Here is a 26,388-nt window from a genome sequence, read left to right on the forward strand (position 1 = left end):
TTTCAAAACACATTTTGTTTTCTTTTATTCATTCGTTCCTTTATTCATTAAACCCTAGTGTCATACAACAGATCAACTGATTCCAGCGTGGCCCTCTGTGTGTCTGGAGACAAACTGCATGCTACATAAGATCAGGCCTCAAGCAAGAAACACATCCTTCATTATCAATTTATTATTGTCTGCATAAGAGAATTAAAGACACATGATTAATTGTGCTGATCTGAGCACAGAGTTGATCACATGTGTATCCGTGTTAAGAAGGGTTTTAAGTGTGTGCGTGTCAGTTATGTCCCTCTTCATCACTGTGTTCAGCTCGCTCATCTTTACTCTCACTGAGCGAGCTCTCGTCGATGTTCTCCAGGGATTCAGCGTGTTGTATGGAGAGCTCACGCAGTGGGATGCTGGACAGAGGATTCTGCTCCGGGTACAACCACGGCTTGAATCCTGGACTGTGCTTCTGTTTCCACTCAGGGTACCGAAGACAAGCTTTACTGATCCGCTTCATCGCCTGAAAGACAAGACAAACAGACAAATGTAAACAATTGTGTCTTTATTTAATGTTTTCTGCTGACCTACAGACATATAACAACTAACTAGTGTACGCTTTACTTACTTTGGGTGCCAGTAACTGGGAAGACTTGTTAACAACCCACTTAGGAAGAGAACCTAAAGATAAAGAGAGTTTACATCCGTTTATAAAACCTCACAGCTCTTACTCACTTTTGGTCACAATATCAACAGGCTTATCTTTAGTTTACATTCTAACAAATTAATAGTTTGCTTCCAAAACGCAATAAACGCCATTTAAAAAAAATTATATAGTTACCGCCAAAATCAGTATTAGTATCAGGTCATTATTAAAAAGTAAATTCTTAATTTTACACAAGATCCAATATCAGCTGGGTATTTTGTCTTTTTATCTTTTCTCCGTTCTACCCCCAATACGCGATAAACGCCAGACGTCTCCTTCTCTGCAGAATGCAATAAATCCACTTAACCAATCACAGCACACCATTCCACTCATTGTAAACAACACCACTAGTTTTCCTCATCTACTTTGTACTTCACAATCAACAAACAAACAAAAACAAAATACTACTTTTGTTGGTCTGTGACGCGATAGAAACATAAGCCATCAAAATCAAATAATTAACACGAGAGGCACAAAAAATGTCGGCTGTTGCTTGATCTCCCGACAGCATCCAGCTTCTGTCATGCTAACACGTTGACCTCAAGGGATCTTATGAAAAACTTTCCATTATTTTACTTTAAAGGAATATTCCATTTTCCCAAAAGAAAAATCCAGACAATCCACTCACCACCATGTCATCCAAAATGTTGACGTCTTTCTTTGTTCAGTCGAGAAGAAATTATGTTTTTTGAGGAAAACATTTCAGGATTTTCCTCATTTTAATGGACTTTGGTGGAGCCCAACATTTAATACTTAACTCAACACTTGGCGGTTTTTTTCAACGGAGTTTCAAAGGACTATAAATGATCCCAGGCGGGGCATAGGGGTCTTGTCTAGCGAAACGATTGTCATTTTTGACAGGAAAAATAAAAAATATACACTTTTAAAATAAACTTCTCGTCTAGATCCGGTCGTGATGCGCCAGCGTGACCCCACACAATACGTCATGACGTCAAGAGGTCACAGAAGACGAACACGAAACTCCGCCCCAGTGTTTACAAGTGTTGAGAAAGAGGACCATTCCTACGTTGTTGTATGTCAACTGATACTAATTAATGTCTTTGTGTCAGTTTATTGTATAAAATGGTCCGCAAATGTGCGTTTTATATGTAACACGTGACCTCCCTACCTCACTACGCATTCACGTTAGGTTACGCTGGACCGGACCGAAAAGTTGTGGTTTAAAAGAGCATATTTGTCATTTTTATTGTCAAAAATGACAATCGTTTCGCTAGATAAGACCCTTATGCCTCGTTTGGGATCATTTATAGTCCTTTGAAACTTTATAGTCGTTGAAAAGAACTGTTAAGTGTTGAGTTAAGTATTAATTGTTGGTGTCTCTTAAAGTCCATTAAAATGAGAAAATCCTGCAATGTTTTCCTCAAAAAACATAATTTCTTCTTGACTGAACAAAGAAAGACATCAACATTTTGGATGACATGGTGGTGAGTAAATTATCTGGATTTTTCTTTTAAGAAAATGGAATATTCCTTTAAGTCAATGAAAATCGAACAGGACGTTTTGGCTGATCGCTGTCAAAAAAAGTTCATAGACGACGTCCCAAGAATGACAAAGTAAGTGTTTTGATTAATGTTTTTTATCAGTGTATACCACAAGTCAACTAAATAAATATAATGTGGCAAAGATAAATCACATTTATATATTTATTCAGTAGATTTATAGCATTTTGAAAAAACAACTTGTCATGGATTTATTGCATTTTGTGGAAAAAATAATCAGTTTTTATAATAAATCTTTGAAAATCAAATTATGTATTTGAATTTTTATGTTATTATAACTTAAAGATGTTATGTGAAAGTTTGTAACAGAAAACAGTGGTTTTCGTCTTGTCACTTTCCTGGTATAGAAACGACACGTTTTTACCAAAATTAGTCAAAATGGATTTATTGCGTTTTGGAACCAAACTCTTTGAATATAGTGTAATATGTAAAAAACAGATTTGTATGACATTATAGGTGGCTTGCATTAGTACAAGTCTCATAAATTAGCCAAATCATGTTTAAGTATGCACTGTAAAAAATCAGTAGAAATTGCAGCTGAGTTGCCGGTAACTTACCGTAGATTTAAATTTATGTTATTTACTGGCAACATTTTGTTCCAAGTTAAATGAACACTTAACATTTAAAAGTCTTTGTCTTTACAGAGTAAAACTAAAAAAACAGCAAGCAGAACATTCTGGGAAACAAAATCTGAAGCAAAAAACAGAAAAAGGTTGATGATGATTTCTGGTTCCCAGAATGCTTTGCATGAGGCTGTTATTGTATAGTTTTATTCTGTAAAGACAAACTCTTGCCAGTAAAGAACATACATTTAAATCTACGGTAAATTACCGGCAACCCAGCTGCAATAACATTGTAATTTCTACAGATTTTTTTTACAGTGTGCTTCTGTGTGGAGATTAAGGGGATAAAATACATATTCAAGGTGCAATTTGCTGGGGGTGTTTAATGATCATCAAATGGCCTAAAATAAAGATGATTTAATATAAGTAAAAACGCTGCCACACAATAGTGCAAACAACAGTAAAAGTACTGTCACGGCTTCAGCTCCTGTGACAATAGGTGACAGTTCATCTAGGTTATGCCATGATCCTTTATTAATACTTCCCCCGATTTTCCAAATGTCGCCAAACACCAATAGTCTATTTTAGTGTGAAAACAACTAAACAATTAAAGGATTCCAAGCAGCATATCATTGTGTTTTACCTGACTGTCACCAAATAAACCTATTATAAGAAATATTACCATTGAGAATGAAACCGCAGAAACTAGTCGTTACAATCAAGAGGAACTCGCATGATGACACAGGAAAGCAAACAAAGAGGTCAAAAGTCCAGCATCAAACAGATGAACATAAAACAGAAATTATTTTCTCAGTCTGACGTCTTGTCTAAGTAGGCATATATAACCTATTTATGTTATATTGAGAGTACGTTGTGCAACCAATGTTTTGTGCATGTCTGAGAAGGAATGCATGCTCGCATGTACAGTTCAGGTCCTGTGATTGTTTTATTAAGTTTCTGTAATGGAGGCCAGCTAGTCAGTGAGAGCTGTGTAGTAAAAGTAAACCTCACTCCCCAACCTCAGAAAGTGCTTGTGACAGACGTTAAGCCCAAGTTATAGTCGTGCATAAGGTCTACGCCGCAGGTTATGCATAGCCTGACGTGCACCTCGCCAAAATGTTAACAGCGCGTCAGTAGGCTTTATGCCCCAGCTGCACTACTTCCTGAACTTCAGCCAGCTCCTTGTTTCCTGTCTGCCATTATTGGACAAACTGATTAATCCAGGTGTGTCTGACCTCAGTAGTCACAACAACAATAATCAGACACAACTGGATTAATCAGTTTGTCCAATAATGGCAGACAGGAAACAAGGAGCTGGCTGAAGTTCAGGAAGTAGTGCAGCTGGACATAAAGCCTGTTCTAAGTGGACCGCAAGCGCTGTGATTGGTCCGCTAGAACCCCTTCCGTCAGGTAAAAAAATTGCATCATAGGTATTTCCGTTTGCAATGGTGAGAACAAAGATGGGCCAAGTTGAGGAGTTATTCAACTCAACAACAACAACAAAAAAATGGCCAAACTGCTGCTTCTTTTGTGGTTGAGCTGCTACTTTGTAAACACACGTGGATACTACCTAACAGCGGTCTACATGTGTGTTTGCATGCCGATGTGGACAACGTCGCATAGCCTACTACGTTGTCACGCTCCGCTGAGCCTCATTCAAGTTGCATTTACACATATATGCGAATGTTCCACCACAATTGCAGTCTGGAAAAAAACTGCTATGGTGTCCCTGATTCTCAACCTGTGCATGTTTTTCATCATTAAAAGGGAGTTTAGGAACTTATAGCAGAGCACAGATGACAACAGGTTTACTCGAGACAGCGCAAGCTAGCATGAAGCTAATCTTTACATTACATATCAATGACGCTAGGAGTGATGATTTTCTCAGACCAATCAGTGATCTACAGTGTTTTCGAGTCACGTTTTTGTATTAGCTCGGGTTGTTTGGAACCCCAATAGAGGTGGTACTAAAAAAGTATCGGGTACTACGTACTGCACCCAGTGGAGAAGCCCCCAAAAGTAAGCTGACCCGACCCAAACCAAACCAAACCAAACCGTGGGGTACTATGAAATGGAAAAGTGACATATAATGAGCCCTTTAGACATCATGGCCTTTAGCATCCTTCAGCATCCCTAGCGACTCTCATGCCGGACCAGAGCGGTGTGAATCCTGCTCAGTGCAGGTGCGAGTCGGACCGCTTATATTTCAATACATAATTTATTTAGTTACAAGAAATAGCTTAATACCCTGAATAATTAATAAACCAGCGGTTCATCATTTATTTCCATGAAAATATTTGAAAAACATCCCCTCCTCTGATTTTTTCACGAATCACACCCTGTATGTATGTATGTATGCATGTATAACAATCATTGGAAGTCTACAGAATGACCTCACTAATATAGTAAGACAAACGTGTGTATGTGTGTTTGTATGTACGTTTTACCTCTCGGATCAACCTGTGCCAAGTAAACTAAAACGCAGCTTGTCGGGCTGGTCCGCTGGATCAGGTATCCGGTCTGGATAGAAACAGCTCGCACCAGATCTTTCTTTGGAGGATATTTCTGAGCACACACAATTAAGCAGTTATTCACGAGACACATGATCTACATTATACTGTTAGTGTTTGTGTGTGAGTGTGTTTATTTGTATGTCTCTCAATTTAGTGTTCTCATGTGACTCTAAACAAGCACCTACAGATTCCTTAACTTTGAACACACACACACACACACACACACACACACACACACACACAATCTGAGGCTTTTATCCTAATCTCTCTCTCTGTCTGTACTCTCTTTAAGTGCATCTGTAAAGAATCAAGGCAAAATACTGCTTTCATGCACCCATTTTAAAAACATTAGTCAAGTAAATTAGTAAACATTAATCTACCGTATAATACTACTGACTGCTACACTACCGGCTACAGACGGCCGTCTACCATCATCAACTTGCCGATCACTTACAGCGTGTTTGACAGAGTAGTTCATGATGATGTAGTCATTCCCCATTGGCAGCCATGAGCGCAGTGTGATGACATCACGATTCTTTAGCGGTTTAGGACACTTCCCTTAAAAAAGATAAAGTGTAAACCACTTCAAATCACTGATGTTACTTTATATATGCAAAAACCTAACAACATGACATTTAAGAGAAGTGTGAGATGATGGATTCCTTACAGGAGTAATAGCCCACATCCGCATTAACAGTCAGTTTGCCGATGTCAAATGTCTCAATGACATTGGCGTCCCATTTCCGGCGATACTCGATGTCGTGAAGGACGTCATACATAGTTTCAGCTGGAATGTCCTTACAAAGCATCCGACACTAAGGAAAGAAAGCAAAAAACTACATTACCCACAATTTAACACAGACATTCCCAATCATTCATCAGTCACATAACATAGAAGGTCAATAAAGTAGATCTGATCTTTCTAGAGCAAGGATAAGAACAACTGGAGAGATAGCTGAAGCGAGCGAGCGAGAGGCAGACAGACAGCTGGGGCGAGTGAGCGAGGCAGGCAGACAGGTGGAGCGAGCGCGAGGCAGGGAGACAGACAGGTGGAGCGGGCGCGAGGCAGGCGGACAGGTGGAGCGGGCGCGAGGCAGGCAGACAGGTGGAGCGGGCGTGTGAGGGAGGCAGACAGGTGGAGCGGGCGTGTGAGGCAGGCAGACAGGTGGAGCGAGGCAGGCAGACAGGTGGAACAGGCGTGAGGCAGGCAGACAGGTAGAGCGAGCGAGAGGGGCAGGCAGACAGGTGGAGCGAGCGAGAGGGGCAGGCAGAGACCTGGAGCGAGCGAGAGGGGCAGGCAGAGACCTGGAGCGAGCGTGAGGGGCAGGCAGGGACCTGGAGCGAGCGAGAGGGGCAGGCAGGGACCTGGAGCGAGCGAGAGGGGCAGGCAGGGACCTGGAGCGAGCGAGAGGGGCAGGCAGAGACCTGGAGCGAGCGTGAGGGGCAGGCTGAGAGCTGGAGCGAGCGTGAGGGGCAGGCAGAGACCTGGAGCGAGCGTGAGCGGCAGGCAGAGACCTGGAGCGAGCGAGAGGGGCAGGCAGAGACCTGGAGCGAGCGAGAGGGGCAGGCTGAGAGCGTGAGCGAGGGTGAGCGGCAGGCAGAGACCTGGAGTGAGCGTGAGCGGCAGGCAGAGACCTGGAGCGAGCGTGAGCGGCAGGCAGAGACCTGGAGCGAGCGAGAGGGGCAGGCAGAGACCTGGAGCGAGCGAGAGGGGCAGGCAGAGAGCTGGAGCGAGCGAGAGGGGCAGGCAGAGAGCTGGAGCGAGCGAGAGGGGCAGGCAGAGAGCTGGAGCGAGCGAGAGGGGCAGGCAGAGAGCTGGAGCGAGCAAGAGGGGCAGGCAGAGAGCTGGAGCGAGCGAGAGGGGCAGGCAGAGAGCTGGAACGAGCGTAAGGGGCAGACAGAGAGCTGGAGCGAGCATGAGTGGCAGGCAGAGACCTGGAGCGAGCGTGAGGGGCAGGCAGACAGCTGGAGCGAGCGAGAGGGGCAGGTAGACAGCTGGAACGAGCGAGAGGCAGACAGCTCATCAGGTCACATGAACATCACAGCTGAATGAGCTACAATCTGAATTGGGATATGAATTCTTTAAAGGAGCAGAGGATAGATTTTACTGAAGCCCCACTGACAACAGAAAAAGGGAGTGGGTGCACACAGTGTGCACATGTGTGTGTGTGCGCTCTGGGGAAGCCCAATAGCATTATGGAGAATCTGAAATCTCTAGCCACCCCCACAAGCACTACACTCATACACTACATGTGCATACAGAGAGAGAGAGAGAGAGAGTGCTGTGTCTATAGGGATGAGGCCATGAAGAACAAACACACAAGAGATAATTGCACCAGGATGACTCATACAAACACACACGCACACACACACAGTATGTGAGCAGTGGATGTTACAGTAAGTGTAGCAATGATGATCTTCATAATGTTTGTTTGTGTATACTAAAGTGTTGTGAAACAGACGGCAGGTTTATTCAGTGATATACAGACAGATGTGTGTGTTGTGACGTTTGATGTCACACTGTTGTGTTTCACTGATCAAATATTGTTATATTGCGTTACACTCTAAAAACAAACGGCGCTATATAGCACTAAAAATGGTTCACTTGCTCATAATCATAGTGGAACCATTTTAGGTGCCATATAGCACCTGTGTAGAACCATATAGTGCTATATAGAACCATATGTGGTCCTATATCACGCCCGAATGGTTCTTCATGGGTGCTTTATAGCACTATATATAGCACTAAAAATGGTTCAGTTATGATTACAAGCTTTTAGTGCTATTTACCACAATTTTTTGTGTGTAGTTAAATGATAAACACCAGATACACAACTGTACACTGAATGTTTGTCTATCCTCCTCACATAAGTTTATACATGACGACTATCCAGAGTTAATGGATCTAGTATTAACATTGTGTGTGTGTGTGTGTGTGTGTGTGTGTGTGTGTGTGTGTGTGTGTGTGTATTCTGTCTGTTGTGAGAGAATATTTCTAACACTTCAGCACATTGTGGGTTATTGTGATGCACTGCTGTTACCTTACAGAATCATGTGTCAGCAAACACAGGCACTAACACACACACGCACACACACACACACACACACACACACACACACACACACACACACGCACACACGCACGCAAACATACACACGCATGTACAAATACACAGACACACACAATGTATGTCTTTATTAACCAGGAAGTGAAATATAAAGTCCTGCTTCACTGAAACTTTATCAACCTGCACAAACACACACGCACGCACACACACAAGCACACAAAAGCACACACACCCACCAAATCAATGAGATTGGTGTTTTTATTCATAGTTACACATTCACAGCTCTGTTAAACATGAAGGCTAACATCAAATAAAGATGAGTTTATATTAAGTTCCTCTCACAGGTGCTTCACTTCTGTTTTTAAACTCACTCAACACAACTCTCTTTATTGTTTATCATCTTTCCTCTTGTGTTGCTGTTTTTATTGTGACGTGATGGAAAACACAAGAAGCTTCTCTCTTTCTCTCTCTCGTCCTTTTCACATTGAGATTACGGAAAATACACAGGATTTGTCCGTGATCATTTGACTTTTGGTGTATTCACACTGCCAATGATTTTCCAGAATCTGTGTATGCATTCACACACATACTGTAAAGATCCCGTAAAGACACGTCATGTTTTAAAGGTCCTGCACTTGGTAGGTTTTTTTCCACAGCGTCTGAAGTTTGATAATCATTCGTGATTTTTCCCTCGAGAAACCAAGCGTATGCTTTTTAGTTTATGACAAGGCATCCTTACTACTGCACGCTTCTTACGGCATTGCTTCAGCCTCTGGTTCACACAGAAAGCTTTCCGTGAATGTTACGGCAATGTTACTAGATCATCTTTACGGGAGAGATCCCAGAACATTTACGGGACGTTTGTCAATTTTACGGAAATTTCCTGGGTGCTGTGTGAATGAGGTTCCCCTCTCTCTATTGTGTGTAGTTACAATATTGCCAAAGCATTTAACATAAAACAAATAATAAATGCACAATATCAAAATAAGAACAAACACTAAGTTGTTATTAGGATAAGGTGCAACAGTATTATTACGGTCCTTACATTGGCTGCCTGTGCGCTACAGAGTGGATTTTAAAATTTTATTAATTGTGTTTAAGTCGCTAAATGGGCTGGCCCCCTCTTACATATCTGATCTACTGATTGAACGCAGTGACACAAGATCTCTCCGGTCTTCCAATCAGAGACTCTTGACTATTCCTAAGACAAGGCTGAAATGTAGGGGCGATCGTGCTTTTACATCAATCGCTCCAAGACTTTGGAACAAGTTGCCCATCTTTATTAGACTGGCTCCCTCTGTGGCAAATTTTAAGTCAAGACTAAAAACATACTTGTTTGATAAAGCTTTTATATCTGGTTGAGGTGCTCTGTCTTTTCTTTTATCTTGTTTTATATTTTATATATTTTATTTTACATATTTTATTATTTTTTAAATATTTTTTATTGGTTGATGTGTTTTACTTTATTTTGAGTATTTTATCTCTTATTGTGCGAGTGTTTGGTGTTTCTGTTGTAAAGCACATTGGTCAACCTGTGTTGTAGAAATGGTGCTATATAAATAAATTTGACATTGACATTGACAACAGTAGGTAAAAAATAAAATAAGAAAAACAATTCAACATAAAAACTGTTTTAAAGATTTTTAAAGTGACATCATGTTGAACATCAAGAAGAAGATCCTGTATGTGTAGATCAGAGGTGCGCCCGCAATGACCTTTAATTTGGCCCGTCATGCCACGTGAGATAAGGAAAAACGTCATTGACGCAGATACTCAGTACTAATTAAACATAACAGTTCCCTTTGAAAATGAAACTGCATTAGTTGTGCATAAACAGAGTAATGTTTGCTTATTTTTTAAACATTAGAAAATTATAAATTAGGAGGATCAGGGCAACTTTTATTTTAATATAACGCAGCAACATTTACTTTGGACCACAGCCCTCAGTCAGGTTTGATTTTTGGCCCTTCTTGGGAAAATGTTTGGGCACCCCTGGTGTACATGGATTGTGTTTCGTAATGATGATGTCACAGAGATGCCAATTTTTTTCTTAGCAGTACTACCTTAGTAACAAAACATTCTGTCTCTCTCTCAGGTGACTGCTGTAAGCACCTGGATAAGCAGTAAACTCTCTGAACTCTCTTTAGCAACACACATCAGATGATTACATCACTGCACAAACCCAACCACTGGATTTTCTTGGTGTGATCAAATAAACCAAGCAAGCAGTTTAAGCTGACAACTGACTCAACTAATAGAGCACTGCGATAACAGCAAAGACAGGGTTCCTACACCTTAGTTAACTTCAAATTCAAGGACATTTCAAGGACTTTCCAGGTCCAATACCCTCAAATTCAAGGACTTAAAGCAACACTATGTAGTTTTTTTACCTTTAAATAAAGTCTCTAAAATTATTTCAGTGATAAAACAACTTTTAACTGGACAAATTGTACTGTTGCTGCAACCCGAGCAGCCTCCTAGCTGCTACAAACACACTCTGAAAGTGGCGGTGGAGGGTAGGAACACAGCTCCGTCCCTCCCCCTGCCTGCAGAAGAGTGTCTGATACCAGGAACTGTTGCGCTTTTCAACCACATGGGGGAGCTGTAAGTCATTTTTACATGGAAACTACATAGTGTTGCTTTAACGTTGGGACACATTTCAAGTGAGAGCAAGCAATATGGATTTTTTTTGTGCCGATGCATTTACCAATTTCTTGTTTCATCAGCCTTAGCCGCTGACCGATACAGACTGCCGATTTTCTTGAGTCGATATTTGGAGCCGATACTGGTTTTGCTCACTCAATTTACATCATAAAAATGACACAATGATGCCAAATGTTACAAATCTCAGTTTAAAAAAGTAACATGAACTTAAAAAAACTATATTTAACAAATAGTAAAAAAGGTGAGGGTGCTATGGAACCATGAACTGCGTTCTCCACAATGATGAGGAACTATCAGCAAAGGATATTGATTTCTAGCGCTCTACTACTACAAATATATATAGAGATGAGAAATAAAAACCCGCTTTGTCCAGCTATGATCAGCTGTAAGCCAAGCTTTCGATGTTGTCATGGAAAGGTTAGTTGTTTTTAGTCACATGAACTGCAATCGCTTTAATAATGCCAGAAAAACTATTGGCGAACACAGCAGCCACATATCGGCTGATGCCGATATACATAAAACGCGCAAAAATCGGCCGGCTGATATATTGGTCTATCACTAAACACAACTATGCAAAATATTTTCGTATGGTTCAAAATATATAAGCATACAAAACAGTTTAGCATGCGTGTTAAAAAAAGTCTAAAATTTTATGACATTATCCTACATTACACCACGGATAATATGGATTTTTCCAGGAAACTTCTTGCACAAAATAGATTCATGGCCTTTTAATCACCTGTATCTATGCATGTTTATTTTTTTTAAAAACTTTCCAGGGAATTTTTTCCCACATCCACAGACTTTTAAGTATATCAAACCCTGAAAGAGGTCATAGGTTTGATTCACACATACTGAATAACTGTATAACCTGAATGTCACTTTGAATAAAAGCCTCTGCCAAATGTATAAACATAAATTATGTGAGCTGAACGGTGTTCAATCTGGCCACTCTCTCACTGCTTTATAAACGGTTCTTTGGCGAGTTCAGCTGTGCCTGGATCAGTGCCCAGTACAAAACTCAACGTGACACTTTAAAGTTTTTCTGCCTCTTGTATGAACACGGGTGTGAGAAGATAAACACACGTTAACATCCTGTTGAATTTCAATGACAGATCAAACAAACTCGTGTGAAATGTGTCAACAGCTGCTGGATAAACCAGATCTTCAGCACACACCCGGATGTGTCCGCTAAACACACACGGAAACGGCTAACAGTACAGCACTTCTGCCTCAAGACTAACTAGTTCTTATTTACTTCACTCATGAAAAGCTAACCGGTCATCATTTCAGTTTGTCGAGGATAAGTGCACAACACCTGCACAGTTGCCAGAAGCATCTGAATTTGGGCAAACCTCATACAGTAAAAGCATGGCATAAGATCATAGATGTGTTTCTGCAGTTCAACACGCAGAGCACTGGATAAGCAACACACAGGTGGTAGGTTCAAGTCCACACATACGGATCATCAATGTATACCTTTCAAGTAGGGGTGGGCGATAAACCGGTAGATGAGATAAATCGGTAGATATCTGTCAACGGGCATCATTTTGAGCTCTGCATTTTTGTCGCTTTATTGGCCTTAAATACTCCCAAATTCCAGTCTTTGCAAGTATCCTTAACAAACATGACCATTTAGATCTAAGAGAAAGAGAATTGCTGAAAAAGAAAACGCATATGCGTTTACACTAGAGGCGTATGAAGCAAATAAATCACACTATTAGCGCATAGTTTGGCGTTTGAACATTTTGAGTTAACTCGCTTAATTCGCGTGTGAAATTCCCAAATGCCCAAAACGCTCAATCCACGCCATGGGATGTCTACTGCGTCTTTGCACTGACTTAACATGTAAATCACTTGCGCTTAAACGCTTAATAAAAAAACACAATCATGATTATTTTGGTAAACATCATGATCGTTGTTATTTTGTTAAACATCATAAACACTATTATTTGAGTAAAAATCATAATCATGATTAGTTTGTTTAAAAAAACAAATCACAATTACACTGAAAAAAAAATTATTCATTGAATTTAATAAAAGAAATGTAAGGAAAGTGGTTGCAATCAATTTATTTAAGCTACATTTAAACAAAAGTTTATATTTTATTTTACTATACTAATCGTTTTTGTTTAAATGTAGCTTAAATAAATTGATTGCAACCACTAACCTTAAAAAAATTGATTAAATTCAATGAATCTTTTTTTTTCAGTGTATTTGGGTTAACATCATAAAAACGTTTATTTGAGGAAAATTATAAAATCACAATTATTTGGATTTAAAAAACATCACGATTATTTGTGTGTGAAAACAAAACAAAACACAAAAACAACAATCACGATTATATTGGTCAAAAATTAAATGACCCCCATTTTCACAGTTATTTCAGTGGGAAATCATAAAAGCGGCTATTTTGGCGAAACATTATCGCGATTATTTAGCACGGTTGCTCTGTGGCTTGATCGCGATTATTTGGTTGTAAAAACACACACACAAAAAAAACTCTAGATTACGGTTATTTTGGTCAATATCATAGTCGCAATTATCTACGTAAAAATCATTGTCGGGTATTTTTAGTAATAAAAAACACTCTTACGATTATTTTTGTGATTTATTATTATTCTAATAAATTACCCATTATCACGGTTATTTTAGTAGGAAATCATAAACGCGGTTATTTCGGCGGAACATAATCGCGATTATTTAACTTGGCTACTCTTTGGCTTTGAAAACATTCATTTATTTAACATTTATTTAAATAAATGTGGCAATAGGCTACAGGTGTCAAAGCAGTAGTTTCCTCGAAGTGCCTTACGAACACTGCTGGACCGATAATTTGATCACAAAATAATTTTTTACCTTTTTGATAATTGTTTAAATCGAAAATCAAAAACGATTAATTGCACAGCCCTTGTGGAGTGTTGACAGTATCACAGAATGACTGACGATATGAACACAAAGTCCAGTGATGCTGAAGTGCAACAGGCTGATGTTAAACTTGAAGTCACTTTAGATAAATGATAATGAGAGGAACATCAAGGTGAATCTCACAGATATGGAGAAACATGCACTGCATGACCTCTACAGATAAAACATCACATTAACCCTTACAGATGTGTGGAACATCAGAAGAACCTCAGAGAGATATCTATACATCACATGTCCATCATCTCACCTTTATCTTGTGTAAACTCTTCTCTTCCTCCAACACTTGGATCCAAACGGTAATGTTGTTCTTGTTGTAGGTGAGACTCCAGCCTTCATCTGACTGACATTCATGTTTAAACCTGCTGAACGCTCGGTCATCCGGTATCAGAACCTCTTCCCCGGACATCATTTACTCCCGGTGCAGAAAACAACAACCGGACCCGAGAGAAAACGAATTCAGTGCGCAGTGATAGCAGAGTTCCGCTGATGTTTGTGAGAGTTGCAGATAACGGAGTCGGTGAAGTTTGATTTCTCCAGCAGCTGACGATCAGCGTCACGTCGCCTAATAATTACTAGCGATGAGGAAAAAGAAGCGCAAAACACAAAAACGCGCATTAAACGCGCGGGCGGTGTCGGGTTGTCTTTACCCTAAACCGAATCTCCGGTATCGGATCCGCAATTCAGATCACATGGGTCTGATGTTCAAACATATGTTCATCATGTAGTGGGTTTTTTTCCCCCGCAGGCGTGTGACGCGCAGCGCTCCGGTGCGGAAGCGTGAGTTTAAATGACCAATTAAACGCGTGCGAGTGTATATAAAGTCATATGTGTCTATCAAATAATTGACGTAAACGTGTTTCCGAGTGAAATGCACAAACAGCTGTTACACACCGTTGCGTGTGTAGGCTATGCGTGTAACTAATGATGATGATGATGATCAGAGCAGCAGATGCGGGTGTGCGCGCGCGCTCAAACACATTTGACAGACAGCTGAGCTCCGCCCACAGTAATGCACGCGCACAAGGCTGACGTGTTTTTAAGGTTGTTCGAGTTAAATTATGGTCGTTCATCAAGCCTGGTTTATTTAAGCTAATTTAGCATTATATTGGTGGTCATAAACATAATATAACAATTTACGATTAACTAAGAATAATAGTCAACTTTATAATTGTCAATATTCTAAAAATAAGACAGTCTTGATGACGTATGCAGCCTACAAATGCGACCGCCGGAAAATGCACCCACCGACTTGCCATAGGTGTGTTCGACTCATGTTTGACTGCATGTCTCGTTGCAAGAACCGAGATGCGGATGACGTCAAAGTACCGCGAGAGTGATTTGAAATGAGACTTCTCCGTATGATTTCTCAAATCGCTCTCGCGGTACTTTGGACGTCATACTCCTGTCGGTTCTTGCAGTCGAAAAAGCCGAATATCTGCCGGTTGCAGACGGGGAGGTCAGACACTTGCTGTTTGCCGTTTTTTGCTTATATTTCGCAGATGAAGTGGATTAGATGTTATATTTGTAAGATAAAAACGTTTGCTTTATATTGAATATGAAGTCGATAAAGCCTTCTCTGGCTTCTAATTATAAACATTATCATGAACGTCATAAACAATTATTTATTTTACATTTATTTGAGATGGCAAATTAATTTTTTTAAAGCATATAAAATAATACTTAAATAAAATAAAACTACAGAAAATATTTAGGAGGGTGTGAGATTATACGTTTGGTTGGTGAGTTTATACTTTAACTCAGAATACATTTCTGCTATGTCTAACTATGAACAATAAAATAATTCTATATTATGTTACATTTCAATGTTGAAATGAATTAAAAATGCAAAAGCCTATATGTATAATTTACTGTTAGCTGACTGCACAGATGTAAAATTTTGCTCATTTTGCGACTCCAGACGCCCCCTGGCAGATAATAGGAAAATTGATGGAGATTAATGTAATTGACGATTATTATTTTTTTCATATTATTATCATGGTTCCGTTGTAAAAATATTTACTATATAATTTTAGTATTTTAGAGCATGGTACTGTCAGAAAATGAACGCACTGCAGTGGAGTTATGTTAATAAACTACATTTCCCATGATTCAAAGTTGATGACATCACATGTTTTTCCGTTTACCGGACACACGTTTCTGAGCTCGTGTGTTCTGATGACATTAGACGCTTTCACAGGCAGCCGGTGATCGTTAAAACACATCGTTGTTTAATCTGACACAAGAACCTGTTCCTCTGAACTCTCTGTATCGGGTCAAATCAAACGCTCGCAATGTTTCTGTCCGCAGTACCGACGCGCGTGCTGATACGAAGGTCGCGCAGTCTGTCGCCGTGCCGCGCGCTGCAGACCGGTCGCGGCGAGGCCTCGCGCTTCAGAAACCTTTGCGAGGTCGAACCGAACCGGAGTCCGGTCACGAGCGGACCTCGCGCGTCCAGAAACAGCGTTTTGAGCGAGTGGTCGCACGCGCAGTACCACGAGCTGGCCAGCAGGTGGCGCGTGAGTCTGGAGGGTCGCAGGAACAGCTGGGCAACGCTTACCGCCGCGGGGCGTCACAGCGACGGGCATGGGAGCGGGCGTGACGCGTCAACCGCCGCGGGCGTCATTTCAGCGGCCGCCCTCGCGTTCTGTTTAAAGAAAGACAGTGACGGAGGAGGTACAATAAACACACAAACACACATCATATACAGAGCAGGTGGATGTACAGAACACACTTACTGTGAATGCTCACTATCTAGGGAACGTTCAGCTCTTCTCTGTTCAGACACTTAAAGGGATAGTTCACCAAAAAAAGAAAATTCTGTCATCATTTTCTCACTCTCATGTTAATACAAACCTGTATAAATGTCTTTTTCTGATGAACACAAAGGTATTTTGAGGAATGTTTGTAAACCAAATTGATCATCAGCCCCATTGACTTTTGTAGTATTCTTTTTTCCTACTATAGAAGTGAATGGGGCTCAAAATATCTTTCTTTGTGTTCATCATGATGACAAAAGTTTCATTTTTGGTTGAACATTCCCTTTAAATATTGACACATCGAGGAACCTGCAATATGGCAAAAAAAAAACATTTCTCTGGCCTAAAATGTTTTAAATATAGGCTAAATACATTTTATAGAAAGTAAAGCTTAATTAAATATATTTTTGAATTTAAAAATATATTTTTTTACCTTCAAATATCAACATTTATTTCAAAATGTATTTCAAGGGCAAGCACATACAACCCATATGGCAAGAAATTTATTTTTGGCCAAAATATATTTAAAATATATGCTAAGTACAAGATAATTTTATAAAGTATGTTTTTGAAGTTAAATATTTTTTATTTAAACCTTTTTAAATCTGCTATGTTTATAAGCTTGTAACATAAACAAAACCAACTTTTTCTTCCAATGGGACGTGAATATTTCCTTGGTTCATGATATGGAGGGCTATATATATTATCATTATCCTCACTGATATTACAGGAATAACTTTGAATTTAAAGCAGTTTTCACTCTGTAGATTCAGTAAATGTAAGTAAGTTTACCATGTTCTGGTAACGATGCTTCTATCAACCAATAAGATTGCAGGATTAGATTCAGGTTAGGTTTAGGATTATGGGCTCTTATTTGACGGTTAGTTATGGTTAAGGTTTGTCTGATGTGAAACAGTTTAACATTCAGTGTTTCTCTCTTCAGCTGAAGCTCTTCTAGATGCTGTTAAGTCTGGTAACACACAAGAGGTGATGAGGTGAGATATCTGCTTTTGTTTAAATTAAACCTTTTTCATTCCTGAGGTCATGTGACAGCGGTTCAGTGACTGAAATATTTGTCATTACATACAGCACATGGTTTCATATATGTTTATATACAGCAAATACAGTTCAGTGTTCAGCGCTTTCATGTTTATCTGTCTGATTTTCAGTGTTTTTAATTGAGAATGCATGTACAGTGATTCAGCATAGTATACAAGTGTGTAATACAAACATTACATTCATTTATACAAAGATTCTCTTATAATATTTTCAGTAAGTTAATGATTTTCTTGTTTTAGAGAAAGTTATGAATTTAAACAGTTTTTGCTGCATATTAAATTTTGCCAGCAATATTATTAAATGAACAATGTATTAAAGATCTTTGTTAACATTGTTTTCATAATACATAATAATATCCTTTAATGTAAATTCATATTTGACCTGAACTAATTTAAAAACAAAATCTGCCATTCTAACCCAAAAGGTTTGGACAATTTTGCAATCAAAAAACAAATGAGTCAACAACTTTTTATCACTTTTGCATTTTGAAATGAATGATTTAACAGTGTAGATATTATGCAACATTAAAAGTGTACTTCTTTAATTTTATTGTTGATATAAAGTGTATTATCCAAGCATTCTTCCAGTTTATTATCAATAATAGAAGTTAAAAAAATCCTAGGTATAATTTTATTTGGTTTTTAAAAGATGGAGTATATACATGTTTGGTTTTGTATGTTTTTTTATTAATCAACTCGATACCCTTTAATGTTAACTTTTGGTTTGTTCATTACCGTAGAGTTATAATAAATAGGCTATGAATTTTTGCTCAATTTAATAAACTGGATAAGAAAACTGTATTGTTCAAAAGTTAAAGCACCGCAATTATCAAACATATTTAAAATATGATTCATTTCCAAAAAATAAAGATTTATTGGTAATAAGTATATTGCAATTATTCCAAATGAGTGAAGTGCGAGGAAAAAAATGATGTAAGTAGACAATTTTCCGAGTTAAAAGAGCTTTCTGGTGATATTTAGGTAATTTGAGAAGGAATTTAGAAATATTGAAGTTACAACTTAAACACAATTCTAAGCCAACTATTTAGTTAAAAAGTGTGTGGAATATGTATGGAGTTAGTTAGGATTGATCAAACATGACGTGATTTCAGTGTTTTTTTTTTATTTTTTTATTTTTTATTAATGCTTTAAAACATTTAACAATATACAAAACATACAGAATACACACAAACCTCTACAGGAATGAAAAAATAACAAATTATATATGTAAAGTTTCACAAATAAAATACAATAACACGATAACAGAAAGATGAATTAGTACAATAAAAATAAATAAATGAATCAAATAAATAAATAAAAAATAGACTAACATAGGAAAACATTATGAATCAGTGGTAATACAGAAAAAGTCATCATAATATTTCAAAAATCTTTCATTTTTCTTGTTTTTAACAAATTTAAGGGATTTTAGAAAAGTTTCAATTTCGATTAGGAAATGTGAAAAGTTAAGCTGCGATTTAGAGAATTTTTGTTTGTGAATAAAATATTTTCCAAATAAAATAAAAAAATTAACAATGTAATAAATTGGAATATTAGATGTGCCTTCATAGTGTGATTTCAGTGTTTGAGAATGAGATCGATGGGCAGTGACGTCACTCACACTTGCGCTAATGTAATGCTGACGTGTGTCCATTAGGGGGCGTTGTACTGCTTCAGACAGACTTATGGTCAGAATAGTGTGTGAGATAACTTGTGATGTATGTGATGCTTTCCATTATAAACATGTGGAGATGATTGGAGAAAAAACGAGAAGTTTATGTTGTCTCAGAAATGAACTGATGGATGATGTCACACTAAACATCTATCAGTCAGTAAGATAGAGAATAAATTCACACACACATCTGTCTATTACTGAAACCTGTGTGTGTGTGTGTGTGTGTGTGTGTGTGTGTGTTTTGGGTTTTTTAAGCCCTAAAGGCAAGTGTGCAGATGGTTGTGTATAGTATGTGTGTAACAGCAGATGTGTTAAGTGTTTTAAGTTAGATGTCTGCTGAGGGCGAGTGAGGTTCACAGCTCACTGTTTACTGTAAACACACACACACACACTTTACTTTCTTTCCTCTAACTTTCTGTATGTCTGTCTCTCTGTCAGGTTATTGGCAGGGGGGTCGGATCCGAACATTCGACACCGTTTGGGTTGGACGTCTCTGATGGTGGCCGCCATGAACCGTCAGCACAAGTGAGAAACACTGTGTGTGTGTGTGTGTGTGTGTGTGTGTGTGTGTGTGTGTGTGTGTGTGTGTGTGTGATATAGAAATGCATGAGATTGCATCATTCATAAGCATCTTGATATTTTCAGGACATGTCCTGCTGTTCTGTATGTTCTTCATTGAGTGGTTGTGTGTAAATCACATTCAGTGGTGTTGCCTGTACTGCTTTATATGAAGCACTTCTACGTGTGTGTGTTCATGGTGTGTCTGTGTGAACCCTTTACCCAGAATGCCAAGCCAGAGCTAGTGTGTCAGAGATCTTATAATTGAATTAAATCTCACTAAACACACACATGTGCACATACACAGACGGAGCAGAGACAGAAGGAAGAAGGGGGGTCATGAAATCCAATTTTTGGAGTCAGTGTCACTCCTCGTTTGAAACAAAAGTCATTTCACTGTGTTACCACAAACACACACACACACACACAGAGCAATACACCGTCATGCAGATGAGATTTTACAAACAACATTTCATATTTTACACTATGATAAAGGTGTATTTTTAGGATTTTTCTGGTTATTTTTACCGTAATTCTGCTTATTTTTCTCTCAGATTTTCATTACTGTCACTTTTGTGTTTTTTATAATGCTGTAAACCTGCACAAATTAAAGAAAGAACAACAAATAGTAGCATCTGCTTACAATTTAATAATGTTTGTTACAGTCTTGAGACTTGTAGACATCTCTGTGTTATATTTTTAACAACACATTATGTGTTATATTTAATACAACTTGAGTTGTCACTTTATTTATTTGAACAAAAAATGACACACATAGCATAAAACAAACAATTTTATTTAGAGTGCAATATTAGGGGAAATGTGCAGAATTGATTATAAAATATAACAGCACAAATCCCAAAAAAGTGGTTCTGAAAATGACATACGATCATATACTGTATGTCTATTTTAGTAATAACTTCTGGCAAACAGATTAAATATATTTGTTTCTTCTCATGCCTGCATCAGTGTGTATATCTGATGGTGTGTGTGTGTTCGAACACAACATTGCTCTTTTCTAGTGATTTTGATAAAAACAGACGCTCATATTGTTGAAAATGTCACTCCGTCATTCAGAGGAAATTGATTAACGCTGCTTCTTATCAGTGTCCCCATTGAAAATATCATCATTTGTCACAAACGCTTCATTGCTCGAGCTGTGTGTGTGTGTGTCTGTGTCTGTGTTTGTGTGTGTGTGTGTGTGTGTGTGTGTCTGTGTCTGTGTTTGTGTGTGTGTGTGTGTGTGTGTGTGTTGTCCTCCTCTCTATCTGTTATGAGTGATATAACTCACTGTTGCTGTGACACACAGTTCTGTGTCTTCCTGTCATTCAAAGCCCCTGGTGACCAATCAGAGCTGTAGGGGAAATCAGGATCCGCCCACACAGAAATATTTCACTATACAGTGATGTATGAAGGATCTTTACCACCACTGATCATACAACTCAATACAATACAAAATATCTTCACCTCCAGAGAAGAATGTGCATGATGCTTTGTTTCATCAGATCAATGAATTTTTGTACTAAAATTTAGTCTCTCTCTCTCTCTCTCGACTTTATTCTCAGTTTATTCTGCGCTATACACATCACATAAAACCAGTTGTGATTGTTTGCTGTATGTGTCAGTCTGTTGATCTGTTATTGGTCAGAAGTGATGAACAGACTGCGTTATGGTTAAAGTCTGGATGTGTCTGGACTACTTAGATAAACTAAAACATTTTCTTTTTTTACGTCTGGGTGATTCTCACGAAATCCAGAGTTAGAAGGTGTCCAAGCATCAGATTATTTTAAAAAGCCATTGAAGCCAATTTTTTTGCACATATAAGATTAAGGTCTGAACTTACTATAAGCATTATTTTTAGAGGATTTAAAAAATATTTCCTATAGAATAATTTACATTTTATAGATTATCATTATCAAAAATTATCATTACCGAAACATGATATTACATTAAAGGGACAGTATTTAAGAAATGTATATCAATTAATCATAAAATGGCCCTGATATGTCACTAGACATTAAGAAATCATTTTCATTTCAAATACTTATATCACTCACAACAGTGGTCCAGCCAGGATATTGTCATTTAAAGGTGCAGTGTGTAAATTTTTGCGGCATCTAGTGGTGAGGTTGCGAATTGCAACCAACAGCTCAGTCCACTGCTCACCTCTTGCTTTTGAAACGCATAGAGAAGCTACGGTAACCGTCACCGGAAAAACATGTCATTGATGGAGACAACTTAGCAGAAAAAGTTTGTCCATTAAGGGCTTCTGTAGAAACATGGTGGCACAAAATGGCGACTTCCACGTAAGGGGACCCTCTGTGTATGTAGATAAAACGTCTCATTCTAAGGTAATAAAGAAAATAATGGTCATTATAAAAAGGTCTTTATACACCCCTGATAATATAGTTTTGTATATTATTTTGCATTTCTGTCAAGAGATCCTTTTAAAATTACACACTGCACCTTTAAAAAGTGGAGTTGCAGCCCTCAACTGATGTTTATGATGTATATTATGTATTTACCACCAGTTGTGAGATTGCAGTACCAGTTTTAGCCACAAGTTTTGTGATTGCAGTACCAGTTTTGGCCACAATCTTACATACTGTTCCTTTAAATATATGCATTTACAAACTCATGTTTCGGTAATGAAAACTAAAAGTTGTCTAGGTACTAAGACACAAAATTTAAACTTTTATCTGGAGAGAAAAAAAACAAGAACTGCTTACCTGGTAGCCATCTTGAGTCTCACAGTCAATTATGTCCCTTTCAACAATATTTTTTTGTCTCTACATTTACCAATGATCACCAAATACCACTTTCTGTAAATGTTTATAGTATAACATGCACTGAAGCTTTTTATTTTTTTAGATTTTTTAATTATACATTTTCCATCCAGTCATGCACACGTTGCGGTAATGACATTTTTTCCCTTAAATGTGGAAAAAAACAACAAAATTGGTTTGTATGATGTCATTTGAAATCATGTGCAAAATAGTACATGAAGAGATGTTTGTAACTCCATGCTGCTTATTTTGATACTCTTACTTTGCATTTACTTTTATCAAAAAGTTTCATGACACCTCATAAGTCTAATTTTGCGAGAATCACCCATTTGTGACGTGTGCTGGCAAAATAAGTGGGAATGAATGCATACAGTGTAATTTTGAGCTGGAGGCAAAAGAAAGTATAAATATAGATTTTGGTCAAATTGAGGTTTTCATGAAATAAATGCATCATCTAGCGATCTTAATGCTCTAAATAGTCATTAAACATCTAAAATGATCGTTATTTTTATGTTTTCTGAGAGGTGTATCGTCCTAAATGCTTAATCTAATACAAAGATGCGTCTCCATCCACGTGAACGTCTGACATTTTGGTTTCGGTTTTAAGTCACGCAGGAATTAGAAAATAATTAATTTTATAATTTACTGTGATTTTAAGGTATGGATAAAGTGATTTTGTTTTTGAATCCTCAAAACTGGATTTTTATCAGAATTAAAGGGATAGTTCACCCAAAAATGAAAATAATGTCATTAATGACTCACCGTTCATCTTTGGAAACACAGTTTAAGATGTTTTAGATTTAGTCCGAGAGCTTGTTGATCCTTCATTGAAGATCTAGTAACGGTATACTGTCCATGTAGAGAAAGGTAATAAAAACATCATCAAAGTAGTCCATGTGACATCAGTGGGTCAGTTAAAATGTGTTGAAGCATTGAAAATACATTTTGGTCCAAAAATAACAAAAAATGACAACTTTATTCAGCATTGTCTTCTCTTCCGCGTCTCGTGAATGCAGTGACAAGAATGACGTGTTATCCTCAGACATGTTTGCAACGTTTTTTTTTTCAAACTTACAGCATGCGTCTCCCTCAGATTGTAAACGAAGCCCGGGCGCACAAAAAACAAACAAACAAACAAACAAAAAACAGCTGGGGCGCACCATATAACACGTCAGGCACGTCGTACTTCATCCGTGTCACAGCAGTCACGTGACTTTAGTCTCGCGCATGCACTTCACAACAGATGCGAAGAGAAGACAATGCTGAATAAAGTCATAATTTTTGGACCAAAATGTATTTTCGGTGCTTCCCTTTAACTTTGCTGACTTTGTCAACTTCAAACATCTGTAGTTCTGTCATTTTGTGTCAGATTTCAACAAATCATATATTGTTTTGAAGTTTTTTAATAAAAAATGTCAACATATAAATAACAAATTTTTGAATATTTGCAGATTCTGACTCATTTTGCCAGCATGTGTCACATATCATGAGGACTAAAAGACTATAAGCATGTCAGTGCTTTTATTTTTATATTTAGTATGTTTTTTGTACCTGATTGATTGAGTGAAGTGTTTGAAGTAAATTTAAGGATGTTTTAGTATTATGTTAAGCTTTAATAACATCAGCGCTGAAGTTCATGTCTTCCTGCAGAATCTAAAGAAAAACATCTAAAGTTTTGCACGAAGACATTCACATGATTGATGTTTAGTCAGTGACTGCAGCATCTCAAAAGTCTTTAATTTGTTAAACATGCTGCTAAATTAATTAAAAAACACCTATTTTATACACCTGTTATATATACCTGCACATTTCTCATACCAGTGGGTTTTTATCTTGTAAATCAGCAGTGAGTTTTGTAGAAAATGTGTCTGAATCGGTTGTTTGCGGTTCATTTGGGTGTTGTGTGAGTCCAGAGACCCGTCGTGATGAAGGTTGGAGACTGTTGCTCTTCTAAAGGAAAGGATGTGCCTTAGACAGAGATGTTTGCTGAGCTTTGATGTGTGTGAGACTGTTTGCACTCTTAACCCAGTGCCGGACACCACCCACATCTGTCCATTCACGTGTACAATGAGCAGCGATGAAGAGGAACCCTTGTTGACCGTTCCGACCCAACGACACAACGCCTCACTCCAGGGAGAAGAAAGGAGAAATGAAAGAGCCAAAAGCAGGTTCAGGAGGGCTTCTGGAGAGGGGGATTATCCCTCATTTGGGGTTTAAAAAGCTGTGGTGGGAATGTGCTGGGATTATTGTGGAGTGAGTGGGAACGGTGCATGTAATGTTAATGAGTCAGGAGGGATGAACTTCAGTGGGAGAGAGGCTGCAGAGTTGTTCTTATGGCCTGTAATGTGCAAGATTTACTATACTGATGTCCTCACAATCCTTGAAATATATCTCAAGTTGAGATCTTCAGTGCGTGTCGTGATATGAAGAGAAGTTGTCTTATTAAGTTCATTTACTGGTTATGTATCTGCGTGATCGTCACTTCACAGACATGATGCTCTTTGTAGGTTTCAGATATAAAACTTAATAGATTATAAATGCACAAGCATAACAAAAAGAAAAACATACAATTAATGTAGACACACCAAAGTTTTATTTGACCAGTTTTTAAACTACTGTAGTGTAAGTATATTGTGTAAGGATTTAAAATATATCATTATGAATGCAAAACGATGCCAAACTTGAGTAATAATCAGATAGCAAACCTGCTAAAATATTTGACTGATGCGCAGTAAGATTTCTTCATCAAGTTTTGAATTTTATACTTTCTGTTCATTAATTTTCTTATGATTATTCGTTGTATAAACTAGTTTGTGTTTTATTAGTTTGTGTTTTTGTGTTTGATGTCTTTATTCGAGGTAAAATCCTGATCTACTGACATCAATGATATATTTTAGGTCTCTGTATATTCTGTATAAAGCTTCAATAGAGCTTTTCAAGATACATTCTGAAAGTATCAGATACACACACACATTGACCTCTGCTTGTACCACCTGTCTGATAGAGATAGACATTAATGGACAGCTGGACACTTTGGGTCTGGTGTTCCTCTAGCGGAAAAGCGATCTGTCTGAGGTGTGTTTTGTAAACACAGGTAGACAGAGGCAGGTGTGTGTCCGTATGTTCCTCACACAGAGCTCAGTCCTGCTCATCGTCTGATGTGACATCAGCTTGTTTTCAGACATCTCTGAAATCATGTATCGTATATTTGGTTTGTTTGTTTGTTTTTAAGAATATCGTGTTGTAAACAACACTCCTGGATCTATCGCTCTGTTGTCAGTTTCTGTGTTCACTCAGTGTCCTGAGATTTTTTCAAATGCTTTTGAGACATACAAAGCTGCATCTCTCATCCAATCAAATGAAAAGAAATTGTGATTTTGAAAACAGCTGGAATGATAAAGCCACTAAAAATCTATTTTATTATAACCACGAAAAATTATCCCATGATTTGTAACTTTATTCTTCAGCATTCTGTGCTGTTCAATTCTTTTGGAGACTTAGCACACATTTACCCTGGTGTGTTTGACTTTGTGCTTTGCTCAGGGTCACAACTTTGCTCTCACACATATGGTCCATTTTTTGGAACTCCCTACCCTCTCATGAATAAA

At 38.2% G+C, this 26,388-nt stretch overlaps 2 protein-coding genes across 2 annotated transcripts in view; one reads left to right on the forward strand and one right to left on the reverse strand.

The window, feature by feature from the left end:
* Positions 1-14,947, reverse strand: LOC129438755 (StAR related lipid transfer domain containing 10). Its single transcript, XM_055197655.2, has 6 exons — positions 14,195-14,947; positions 5,955-6,102; positions 5,742-5,845; positions 5,222-5,339; positions 614-666; positions 1-508 (listed from the first exon to the last, which is right to left on the reverse strand). The coding sequence occupies exons 1-6, from the start codon at positions 14,354-14,356 to the stop codon at positions 281-283; spliced, it is 813 nt and encodes a 270-aa protein (XP_055053630.1). The 5' UTR covers positions 14,357-14,947; the 3' UTR covers positions 1-280.
* Positions 14,948-16,068: 1,121 nt separating this feature from the next.
* The window catches only part of LOC141361605 (mitochondrial disaggregase-like), a 41,291-nt gene continuing 30,971 nt past the window's right edge, over positions 16,069-26,388 (forward strand). Inside the window, exons 1-3 of the mRNA XM_073863152.1 lie at positions 16,069-16,620; positions 17,647-17,698; positions 19,875-19,961. Of these exons, the coding sequence (XP_073719253.1) occupies positions 16,239-16,620; positions 17,647-17,698; positions 19,875-19,961 (521 nt within the window). The 5' untranslated portion in view covers positions 16,069-16,238. The remainder of the gene's footprint in view (positions 16,621-17,646; positions 17,699-19,874; positions 19,962-26,388) is intronic.

The sequence above is a fragment of the Misgurnus anguillicaudatus genome, chromosome 24 (genome assembly GCF_027580225.2).
Source record: "Misgurnus anguillicaudatus chromosome 24, ASM2758022v2, whole genome shotgun sequence".
Classification (NCBI taxonomy): domain Eukaryota; kingdom Metazoa; phylum Chordata; class Actinopteri; order Cypriniformes; family Cobitidae; genus Misgurnus; species Misgurnus anguillicaudatus.

Coding starts and splice junctions, on each gene's coding strand:
- LOC129438755 (XM_055197655.2), bottom strand. CDS start 14,356: ATGATGTCCGGGGAAGAGGTTCTGATACCGGATGACCGAGCGTTCAGC. Junction 6,103..14,194: donor AGAGTTTACACAAGATAAAG/GTGAGATGATGG, acceptor TTCTTTCCTTAG/TGTCGGATGCTTTGTAAGGA. Junction 5,846..5,954: donor GGATGTGGGCTATTACTCCT/GTAAGGAATCCA, acceptor ATCTTTTTTAAG/GGAAGTGTCCTAAACCGCTA.